Genomic DNA, 12,775 nt, shown 5'->3' on the forward strand with positions numbered 1-12,775 from the left:
CCCTCCTCACTGCTTCCTTCCCCCCACTCCTCTGCCTGCAGCCAGACGGATTCAAGATATTAGTAATGCACGGTTCTCTCGTCCGTTGAGTGAGCATATACCGGTGCTGCCTCTATCTCTCTCAGTGTACAACCTATAATTAATGCAGTTGAATTTACATATGGGTCAGCCATCGCGACAATTCAACCAGACGATTAGTTTTGTGTTCTTTGTGGTCGTTTTAATCCTTCTGGACGTCTTAGGTAAGAACTTTTCGCATTTGTATTAGTTTTGTACAGTAGTTACTTTCAGATAATGAGTTTGTTTTCACAATATTCTTATATTGTCTATATAGTTAGAAAAGAATCAATTATTATTATTATTGAGGGCTTCCGGGTGTAAGCTGTGTCCTTACGGAAAGAGTATTCCTATAGAATAAGAATTATTTGATCTGTTTAATTGAGAAAATTAAAAACTGATGTGATAATAGATCATAATCAAGCATGTGACCACTTGTATGTCAAATGTATATAAGTACATGTGTTAATATTGTGGAAGAGGTTGTCTTCAAGCAATAAACATTTTCTCTCGTCGCACTTTTAGATGTCATTTTATACGAATACAGATACAAAGTTTTTGTTACATACTTCGATGGTATTCCTAGTTAAATCTGTTCCGCGAAGGCAAAGAGGGAAAAATGATGTGGTTGGAACGAATGGGGAAATTATTCGCGAGAAAGGGGTCGTTTTATCTCTGACACTCTCACGGTTTCGTCGTGACGCGTACTTCCTCTCAATTTTTCAACGGAAGATGGGGTATTCGTTTCGCATTAACACAGAGCATTGGCCTCACGATCGAGGACGGATTTGTTTGGTGATTAGGTCGTTCGTATTAGTACCAGTGGCGACATCTGTGGCGCGAAGAATGCGACGTCGACATGTTGAAGTTTAACTTCGTTTCGTGAATGACTTCCTTGTTGAAACTAGGGTTAGTGATTAATGACATTGCTTATCTCAGATGGAAATACTCAAATTTATCAAAGTTATCTTGAAATTTATCGTGGATTATTGTGTTTTTATTCGACTGTCGTTGAAAAGTTTGAGGTTATCGTTTATATTCTATTCTTTTCGAATCTTTAAACGTTAGAAAATATTGTCAATGGAAGCTGCAAAACATGTGTGCCCTTTTCGATGTATTATTAACCAGGTTTGAATAATTCAAGCCTTCGTATTAATAACACTTTCGAAAATAGTAGGATAGAAGGGTAGAAGTTTGAAGGGTATTTCTACCTTTTAAATTCGAGCCTCTCGTAGGTTGGAAGGGTACGTGTCCCTTAATTTTAACACGAGCCTCTTCACACGGTTATACGATTCCATTAATCCTCGTCAATGACGTCGATTAACGTGTTCATATAAGAGCCACTTTTCTCGTGCACTTCAGTAAATTGTTAATATTTCATAGTGAAATAGCATGTACTTCTTAAATTACGTAACAAATCAGAAAAGTTTTCGAGGTTATGTTACTATACAGGCTGTTCATCGTAACAAACGCCACGATATTTTAAACAATTTTGATAATTTGACAAAAAAAGTTATAAACAAAAATTAGCACTCAGTTGGTAACAACTTGCACTAATAAAAATTTCCAAAAAACTTTCAATAAAAAATCAATCACACACTTTCTCATTTTTAAATGATGCTATATAATTTTTTCTATCCCGTATTATAGATGGCATCGAGACAAATTCAGCCATTTCAGATATAATTGTTTTCTTTCAATAATTTGCTTAGAGTTAAGATTCCTTATTACATAATTCAAAGATACTTAACAACAAAATGTAAACAGTAAACGATCTTGTTTTAGAACCTAACCTCTTCCCATGGTATTAACGATATTGAAGATTCTAAATGTTACTGGTTCCCTCTACATGATCGACGCATCGGCGTATGTCGCGCGACAGTAAACATTTCTTCCATGGGAGAGGGCAGCAGATACTTACAACCGACGGTGTATAACAACCGGTCCCGCGGCACACAGGACGAATGGTAGCGCGCGCGACGTATCGCCTGGACGCTTTGGAATTAAGTTTCATAATTTCCCCGGGGCAGCTGGGATCCGCGGGAATAATGCAATTGTTCCGATGCCATAATTTAAAAAGTTGGCCCATTCGTCGGCGCCCAGGGCGCAATCACCGGTAACCGCCCCCTCCGCGATATCCTTCCGGAAGAGGCTTCATGTTCTTGGAAATAACGTCGAGCAGCCAAACGCTATTCATTAGAATAAGAAGTTATTGACAGAATATCGGGATAATCGTAGTGCTTCTAGACTTTTCTCAGTGAAATATAGCAATAATATTATGTGTTTGTTTACGATTTTAACGATTTATTACTGGATTCGGTTAGGTTAAGTTACGTAACGTAGCGATTCTGCTGTCAATACTTCTCATATATATTACTTCCTATCTGCTATATAACTGGCTTTTTATTATTCACAAGTATCACAGAAAGGTAAATTAAAAGTGTCGATAAAAAAGGAGCACACTGGACATTGATAGGTTAAGTATGCAATGTGTATAGAATTTGTTCCCGAATGTTAAAAAATTTAAGAACCTACACTGCCAAATCATTTAAATAATTTCTCTAATCACTTGAACTACAACTTTTCTAACACAAACACATACATACTTCTCTTGCCGATTATAATAAACACAAACTCGCCTTCGTTTTTCAGCCGATTGTCCCGATCCGAACTGCAGTGGCCACGGCGCATGCGTAGCAGGCAAGTGCTACTGCAAGGCAGGCTGGCAGGGGGAGCGCTGCAATCAGGTCGACCAGCAGGTGTACCAATGTCTACCACGTTGCTCAGATCACGGCACGTACGACCTCGAATCCGGAAGCTGCGTGTGTGAGGGACATTGGACCGGTGTGGACTGTTCACAGCCGAGCTGCGGCCTCGATTGTGGACCACATGGAACCTGCGAGCAGGGTCTATGCAAGTCAGTACACGTTGTATACATCGCTCTACCTGCCGTCATTACCATTCTCCATGTTTATGGGTCCTTCGCGACCTGGAACTGGGTTACGCGTATACAGTGTGAAGTCTCCCTGGCTCTTGCTCTCTTCATTCTTGTTTGAGTTTAGATCCGCGAAATTTATCTTATAGAGATCTTAATTTTATGTGAATTTGGGGGGTTTTGGTCAGGCGTGTGGGACGTGTATCGAGATAAATTGAGTTCGTTTAAAAGTTTTCGAGGTTAGGTTAAAATATTAGATACTTCGTTTGGGATTTGAGGTTAGGTGGAATGTTAGACTCGTGGAGGAATTATAGGAGCTTTATTTTTTTATAATTGAATCTGCGTTTTGTATGAAAAAAGAATTAGATATTTATAGGTTAGAGATAGGAATTAACGATTATTGTAAGTAAATTATTTGGTAGGACATTTGTATATATTTCCTTTTCCCGCGTTTTTCTGTATATACGAGTAGCAAGAAAAAAGTGAAGATTTCATCGTCTGAAAACTTTTTATTCTACTGAAACCTCATCTAAAATCAATTGACCACTACAGTCGATACCACAAGTGACTTTCTTGTGCTCCAGTTCTACCATGTATGTATGTACTTCGATTGTTCCCGGGTTAGTACGCACTGTCTTCAAAACAAACAGTAGAACAATGTAAATACAAACATTAGAGACAAGAGATAAAATGACAAAGCATTTCACCTAATAGTAGAAGGGGGATTTACTTTTCACCGACCTTGAACAACCAATTGATTTCTACGAAACACTCTTCACCTTAAAAAAAATGATGCGAAAATAATTTACCAAATATTTTTTTATTCTTTATTTATTTACCTTTCAAACCAATTTTAAGACTCAAAGAATCCTAACCTATATTTCACATGATTATAACCTTGATTGATTCAAATCTGTTTATTATTTTCGTGTTAGATTCACGTGGAAAGTCGTTCAAAGAAACTTTGACCGAGTTTATCCCGTCAAGTTATGGCAGTTTAAGCGAAAAAAAATTCTTGACGTACCGGAATCCTAAACGAGAATAAGGAGAGGCGGATCAGAGAACGGGGGGAAGGGGTGGTGGTTAAAAATGAGTAAATTGCTGGCGAGATCGGAAGCACAAAAGTCGAGACTAAGGAGGTGAAAAATTGCGAGAAAAAGGCTCTGTCTTAGGGTGGCTGCCAACTTATCACGAGTCGAAGGACCCTCCCCCCTCCTACCAAGCGTCCCTTTGTCAGAATCAAGGACGCGAAAGAGGATCTCCTTTCTCATATTCTAAAGCTGACGCCACCTCTCGTTCCGCCTCCCACCCCCCATTCTTGTTCCGTGAAAGAGCACCAACCAGTGCAAAAAGTTCCCCTCGGTAAGGAGGTGGACGAGTTCGAAACTGAACGGGGGAACTCGTGTCAGTTTTCCGCTCTCCTAAAGGATTCCACGCGAAAGAAATCAGTTTTGTATTGTAAGAATTTGTAAGAATTTGTAAGAATTTTAATAAGAATTCTAGAAGTACAGGGTTGTTAAAAATATCGGTGTAAATTGTACAGATTAACAGAACTCGATGAAGCCAGAGAAAACGTTGGAAATGTATAGTCGATGGAAGAAATGTAGCGAGATCGTAAAATCTATCAGACATTAAAGTCGATGGAAACCTATATGTAACTAGGTCACTACTTCAATTCTTTTTTTTTTTTTTAATTCAGAATTATATTTTCCTCAAATATACACTACCGGCCAAAAGTTTGGAATCACTGAGCATTGCAATTTACACAAAAATATCCAGAAAAAAGTCAGCGACTTTGAGAATTTTTTAATATTCGAATCAATTGATATGAAATAAATTGATAAATGTAGAATGGAGATAAACTTCAAATCTATAAAAAATTAGCAGCAGATTTAATATTGATGAAAAGTGGGATGTGATTCCAAACTTTTGGCCGGTAGTGTATGTATTAGGTCATCTCATAAATTCGTGTCGAATTTTATAATTTAGGTCAATATTTCCAACGAATTTTTAAATTTTCTAAAAAAAAGAAAAAAAAAACGTAGGCACCTTTTCGTTCCACAATTTTTTTTTCCTATTTTTTTTATTTTGGTAGGATCATTATGTCATCGCTATAGAATTTCCTTGGATTTTCATTCAAATATTTTTCACGTTTGGCACGAACTTATGGAGTGACCTAATATGTACATCACTATTATTGTTTAAAAATAAGTGACTTTATTATTTACGTTATGTTTTATGAACCAATATATGAGTCCATCGCTTTCAAAGAGATAATGCTTTAATCAACGATCTTACTATATTTCTTCCACCGACTATACTAATGTCATCTTTGTCTCGACTGCCCTCTTGCGCTTTTTTCAGGAACCCTGGTGATCTCTGAATAACGTATTTCTCAACGTTGTAAGTCGGTACTTAGGGAAATTTTCGTATTCAGGTGCAACGATGACTGGACTGGAACGAAGTGCGACCAGAAACCGTGCGATCCACGTTGCGCGGAACATGGTCAGTGCAAGAATGGAACCTGCGTGTGTAGCCAAGGGTGGAACGGGCGACATTGCACGCTGCGTAAGTGGAATAAAACTGTTGTCATTTTAGTGTGATTAAGGTTAAACTGCAAATTTCTTTTATTCGCGAAAAAATTTGGTAAATTAGTACACTCTGTATATATGTACATATAATTGAGAAATATAGATTTTATAGTTTGCAAACTAAATTTTCATTTAAATTAAAATTTAATTTATTTTTTCTCATTTATTTACTTTATCGTAGAGTTCTTAGAGTCATTCGTAAAATTATTAGAAATCAGTCAAGTAGGAATTTGGAAATTTCGTGTTCTTTTAGATGTAGAATAAACCTGAAGAGAGTGCCAAGTAGAAAATGTCAATGTTTGGTCAGACAATCTTACATCTCTGCTAGTACGAGAGAGTACATAGTAATGATATAACTATGTCTATAAACATAGTACTACAAAAAGGAAGAAACCAGTGATTGTAGTAAATAACAGCAACCTAATCTAACCTAAATTTTTATTTGCAGTATATAATTAATTAAACGTAGATTTTCCAACTAAAAATCTGACAAATTTTGAAAGTCATTGGAATGCCTTATCATTTAAACATTCAACTCTTAACCTAACCTAAAATTTTATTAACAATCACAATCAAACCTAAATCTTCCAAATAAAAATATAACAAATTTCCATTATTTTCACTTTACAAAAACACAAACACACTTGTCTCTTAACCTAACCTAACCTAAATTTCTACTAACAATCAAACCTGAATCTTCCAAATAAAAATGTAACAAACTTCCATTATTTTCAATCAACAAAAACACAAAAGTCACTGGAATACGTTATCGTTTAACCTTTCACCTCATACATGACCTCAAATTTCCATTATTTTCCATTAACAAAAACATAAAAGTCACCGGAGCGTAATGTGTATTTTTCCAACGGGAATCACGCGTATCGTTTATTCGAGGAACACGAGAGAGAAGTAGAAGGGAAGGGTATCGGTTTTCAATTAGCTTCGATCGTTCGCCGATATCTTGAATTAAAACATTCGCCTCCCGTTCCCTTGACAGCTGGATGCGAGAACGGCTGCAGTCGGCACGGACTGTGCAACCTCGAGGATGGCGAGTACAGTTGCGACTGTTCAACCGGCTGGGCGGGCAGAGATTGCAGCATTAGACTCGAAATGGAATGTAATGACTTTATTGACAACGATCAGGGTAAGTATCGAATATATTCGAAAGGGAAACATAGAACGAAAGATAACGAAGAGCGTTCACTTGTTATTAATATTATTTTTATTTACTCATTTGTCTATTCCCTATTTTTCTGTATAAAGTATATCGTAGACAGAGAGTAGAGAAAATGTTGATTGTTCAGTTAAATGAGAAATCAAATTGAGAAACAGGTATGGTAAGAAAATTCAATCGAAAAGATGTTATTGAAAATTAATTTTTGTATTTTTCTTATCTCTTTTCCTTTGAAATCTTCATCTTGTGTCATTTCTAGAAATTCCGTTAAATAGTAAAGGGAAATTTTTGAAGTCTGTATAAATAAAAAGAAGAAAATTATATACATCTGAATGTATAGAAAACGCATGAAAGTATTGAAAAGTTGAATAAAAAAATGAAAAAGTTTCAATAAAATTCCACTGTTGTCCAAAACCTCTTTAACCCTTAGTTGCTTGAACGACCACTGGCGGCGCTCATTCAAACTTTTTACCATTTAAATTTCGACATAAACATTGCAAGCAATTAAACTCACTGCAATTTTTTCCCATTTTTTTTTTTCAAGTATTAAATCCCGAATCAAAATAAAAAAGAATTACGAACTAAACTCACTGTAATGTTTTTCTCTTCTTTCTTTCAAGGTATTACCTCCCAAACGAAAGTAAGAAGAAAAAAAAAATTGCACATGTTTGTAAAAGGGTTAAAGAAGCTGGTGTGTTATAATGTGAAAACGATTAATCTAAAGAAGGTATAATATTCCTCAGATGGCATGATGGACTGTTCTGACAGCGAGTGTTGCTCGCACGCAGGTTGCACAGAGCATATCATGTGCCTTACTAGTAATAATCCCGTGGACGTCCTCCTCCGCAAACAGCCGCCCAGCGTGACCGCGTCCTTTTACCAGCGCGTGAAATTCCTCGTTGAAGAGAACAGCGTACAAAGCTACGCTCATATGAACGAATACACCGAAAGGTAAGATCGATCACTTCTTCTCTCACACCGTTTTCTATATAACATATTCAGGCATCCTTCTTAATATTTATATATATAGATATAGATATATATATACATATATACTTTATTTTTACGATTTACAAATTTACGTTTAACAGGATGATTGCGTTTTAGGCAAACGAGCCAGTCGTTAATTTCCAAGTAAGCTTTTCCTCGAAGAAACTTGTTCTTTATTCGTCGATTGAACGAGAAGATTAATTAGAGAATGTGTGCTGGTTACTTGAAGAGGGGAAGTCTAAAGGGCAAGACTTGAATGTGTTTTGCTGGAAGACTTTTGAAGCTATGAAGTTCTCTTTACGTTTCTCTATTGGCGACTAGGGAATTTTGTGATTTAAATTAGCAGCCATGTTTTGTGACGGAAAATGTTTTTTTCTTTTTTGGTATTTATATGGAAATTAGTGGATTCATTTTGAGGTTATATCGAGAATTGTATATTTAAAAAGTGTTCTAAATAAGTTTCCTCTTTTTGTGGTGTATTGTAGTGAAAAAGAATTTGCATATTTGTAAAATTTCGAGGAAAAAATCATTTTCCAGGCGTTATTTCACTTTCCTTGTCTCTCCGTATTTGAAAATTTCAAAAGGAAATAATTACGAACGCGTTATTTTTCTTTCCTTTAAAATTACTATATTTAGTAGCATTCTGAAAATTCCCCTTGATCCTTCGTGAAACTTGAAAAAATTTCATGCATCTCAGAGTAATCTAAGCTTCAAAAGCTCCGAAAGGAACGTTCAGTTACTACTCCCTCGTAAGTAAAAGAGAGAGAGAAGAAGAAAAGAAATTCAATTTTAAAATAACGGGGTAACGACTGGCTCGTTCGATACTCGTCGATACACGTACCGTTTAACTAATGAAAGAGGAGAACAAGAAAAAAAATCAGAAAGAAAACGTACAGCATAGCTGCGTATCATAGTTTTTGGCCTTTTACAATTTCGAATGCGTTTTTGATATATTACGCGGCTGTGTTACTTTCCTCGTTTTTATCATCCACGAGAACTGCGCAGATCATTGATTTCATTCAGAAAGGTGTTTTTTTGTTTGCCTGTACGGGGCACGTCCGGTGATGTTGTTTCACATATGGAGAACAGCCCGGGAGTAAATATCTATCTATGTACATATATATATTGTACATATACACGTATGTGCAGTGTGTACTTTATATATACATGCAAAATGAGAGAGAAGCATCGTATCATTCGAGAAGCGTTTTTGATCACACAGAGACGATGGTTCCGTCGAAAAGTTTTATTCTCATGTGTTTCATATTTTTTCTTTTTTTTCCGGCGAGGATTCACGATGGGGTGAAATATAAACCGCACAAAGAATTATCATCATTGCTAATCTTTCGTACTATTTCACACATTTCTCCGATTCGTTGCGAGAAAATTGATATTATTTCTTTTATTATTTAAATATCCTGTTTATCGTTAGAAGATTATTTGAAAAAGAGATATACGTCGCGGTACTTGTTAAATACGATTATAAAAAATGTCGAATCTTTTTTTTTTCTGCTTTATAAATACATAATACGATCCAGAAGTGTTAAGGTTAGGTTCGAAAAATTTTTAATTTACATTGAAATTCTTTTTATCAGACCTAACGTGTTTTCCCCATCGTGAACAACTTTTCAGTGACAAAAATGGAAAGAAAAAAAAAGGAAAGAAAGAAAGATTCAATCAGATTTAGTTGTACCGCCATGCCAAACAATCCGGTATATATCCGTGACAGCTGAATTATCAAGAGAGCCCCCGGTGGGTGACAACCCAGCCAACCCTCTAACCATCCTATTCCTCGTGTTTCACCCCCTCCCACCCCCGAATGCCGAACGCGTCAGTGATCATCTCGGAAGCATTGTCGATCAAAGGAGCTTCCTCGCGTGCAGCATCTGATATTAATTACTTGCAATTTCGTCTCGTTTAATCCCTGATAATTTTTAAAAATATCCGGGATACGAAACTTCATGGTTGCATCTACATCTTGAAAATGACAAAGAAGTTGCGATAAATGTAGATTCGAAGATGTTAAATATGTGATTAGTTTAAATTACGATATAAGACAGATGAGAGAATTTGAGGTTAGTATGATATATATATATATATATATATGGGATTGAACAGGTAAATGTAGTTGCTTGGATAGTGTTTGGTAAGTAATCAATATTTGTCAAAATTTTCTCTGCTCTATTGCAGTAGAAGTCAATGTACACTTTAAAATGAGACATTGACACTTTTGTACAAAATAATACTAAAAAATTCCTTTATTATAGCACTCTTCGTTTAATTTCAAGATGTAGAATATTTGAAACCGTCTCTATAACCCAATTTTCTATTCGAAATAACTCTCAGATATATCAATTTTACATTAACGAACACAATTATCCAGTAGAATATTATCCTTTGTGTCACATTACCTACAGAGTACATAAACCGCACTACTAACCACTGAGCTTGCTCTTTCACTATACGTAAAGAAATAAACAGAGCTCTGTCGAGTATGTTGCGGTTGTGAGTTACCGAGGCAGCACGCTAAGCGGATAAAAGCGGGCGAAAAACATTGGAGTCGTCGCGCTCGTGTTCACGGTCAGCATGTCCTTTGTTCGACACTGATGAAGATTTGCTCGGGACGCGTGCTGGCCGACGCACATCGGTGCCGGCCGCGAGCGCATTTCGGGGGATTCGTGTATTTTGTCTAGTGTTTATCCTCTGTGTGTACCCTTGCCACCAACCAGATCACCATTCACCCTATAGCCGAAGACCGAAAGAGGCTCCGTTTTACGTACAGACTGTGAACGAACAAAAAAAAAAAAGAAAAAAAGTCAAAAAAGAAAAGAAATACAAAAAAATATGATAGAAAAACAAGAAGTCTGCACACGGAGGAAATGTTCGAAAGACTTGATTTTCGGTTATTCTCGGTCGGTAACAGAGAGTGGATCAAGTTCCCGCGCGAAGTTTATTTTTTTTTCTAAAATACAGCTTCCAGGCACCGCGTGTCTGTTTAGTAAACAAACGCGTGCATTACCAACGGAGTAATACCTAATAACGGTAACGCGATAAGCAGACCGTGTCGTTTTCCAAATTTCTCTTGTGACTTACCAGCTATTTTCGGCCATTTGTTTAATAAGCAGTTCACCGACAATGGGAGATTCATAGATAAAGCGCACGGGGGCAGTCGAGTCGCGGTTTTCGTCGAGTGTAACGAACACTTTTTAAACGATTTCGTGAAACAGATTTGTATCGTACTTTGGACACGTATGACGCGAAGAAAGATTGATGCATGATGGATTCCGGGAATCGATCGCCCCCGAGTAAAATTATTTCTAGAAATGGTAGACACAAGTTTGAAATCTGTCGCGGTTCGGTCCGTTTTCTCGCGCGTCCACACGCAGGAAGTTCTCTACCACGAGAAATGGAACGTTCCTGCATATGATACATGACAGTTCCGTGTGTGTACCCGAGAAAGAGACGTACGGAGAGCGGAACGGAAGGTTTTTGGTCCTGTTGTGTTGCGTCCATTGTTTTCGCCGCGGTATTAATCACTAGATTTCCTCCGAGCACCCTTGCCGTCGCCTTGAAACGCTTCTTTCACTTCGATCCAACGGGATAAAGCGTTTTTTGTATATGCTTTTATGTACGCAGCAGCCTTCGCTTAGGAGGTTATGACCGTGTATTTCGACGGTTGAAAAAACAGTACAGGCTTGTACAGTTTGCTTTGAAACTAGCTAGAATTGATGTGGCGCGCTTTAAAGTGAAATTAATACGTATATGGTGGTAAAGGAGTGAACGGTTCTCTGTGAACAAATCGGTTAAAATTGTGTGTGAGGTTATGAGCTTTGGACAAAGGAAATTTGAAATGTTGATTTTTACAGACTGCTTGTGTGCTGGTTAAAATGTTTTTATTAGCGATGACAGATTATTTTTGAGACTTATATTTTTATAGTGTAAATTACATTATTATTACAGCACTAACATCATTATCAGTTTTTTCCGTCTTAAAAATTTTTCAACAATTTCATTTACGAAAGCGTTCCAAAAACGGACGTACCGAAACTGAAATAAGCAATGACTCTTTTTCACCAGAATTATTCGATAAAAAATCAGAATTTAACTCAAAAATCACTTTCGTCCAAAATGATACATACTCATTTCCCAAGATCAACATATATTCACAAAAAACCGTCCTTTACCCAACTATACCGTTAATTACTATATCACTCATAGAGAACGCATTTAACACACCAGTCAACTCAAACGTAAAAAAAAAACTCACAATCAACACCAACTAACCCGGTCACCCGCATCGCCAATTCTTCACTGCTATAAGGAATAGGGCGCGTTCTCAATGGGGAACGACCGGTGGAGAACGCTCCACCCCTCTCCCCTTCGAATGGAATCTCGAGCGGACAGACGGCGTACAAGTATCCCGGTGAATCAGAAATTCAGGCTGGCGTCGGGATTGCTCGGACAGCGTAATCAATATTCGAAGATCGTCTGCCGACATGGCAGTCCGGCTCCGATGGAATCTCTTCTTATTGTCAGTCCGGGTCGACCGATGCCGATAAGAGGATCCTTCGAGCCTGGCGCTGTTACTCTCGACTCCTCGATACGAGACGGAAATCGAGTCGATGTCGAGTCGAGAATGCTGAATTCCAAACGAAATGTCTCGTTAACGCGTGTTGTGTATACTGCCTATATATGTCGAACGCGCGCATCGTTCCGTTATTTACGCGAAAACGCGCTCTGGGAGCTCTCCATCTCTTTCTCTCTATTTATTCTTTCATATATATATATATATATATGTATTAATCGTACTATATACAGATGTGTGTGCGTAGTTTCCAACTTGTGTCTGTCACGTGTATTACCACTCTATGTTGGATGAGTCTGCGAGTGACTGCATTCATGTGGCGTGACTGGGCGAAGACCGCGTGTATGTGTGTTGGGTACGCTTGATTAGTGTGTGTCTACGTCTATTGTTTCTGTAACGGCGTGCGGAACATTGCGATGGAGCACTCGATTCTCGCGTATAGG

The 12,775-nt window shown here is 37.5% G+C and overlaps 1 protein-coding gene across 1 annotated transcript in view; it reads left to right on the forward strand.

Moving 5' to 3' along the window:
• LOC108571478 (teneurin-a) overlaps positions 1 to 12,775 on the forward strand; it is a 48,027-nt gene that overhangs the window by 19,971 nt on the left and 15,281 nt on the right. The window contains exons 5-8 of the mRNA XM_017933534.1: positions 2,710 to 2,974; positions 5,430 to 5,560; positions 6,581 to 6,727; positions 7,501 to 7,708. Coding sequence (XP_017789023.1) covers positions 2,710 to 2,974; positions 5,430 to 5,560; positions 6,581 to 6,727; positions 7,501 to 7,708 — 751 coding nt within the window. The remainder of the gene's footprint in view (positions 1 to 2,709; positions 2,975 to 5,429; positions 5,561 to 6,580; positions 6,728 to 7,500; positions 7,709 to 12,775) is intronic.

Source organism: Habropoda laboriosa, unplaced genomic scaffold (genome assembly GCF_001263275.1).
Source record: "Habropoda laboriosa isolate 0110345459 unplaced genomic scaffold, ASM126327v1 scaffold40, whole genome shotgun sequence".
In the NCBI taxonomy this organism is placed as follows: domain Eukaryota; kingdom Metazoa; phylum Arthropoda; class Insecta; order Hymenoptera; family Apidae; genus Habropoda; species Habropoda laboriosa.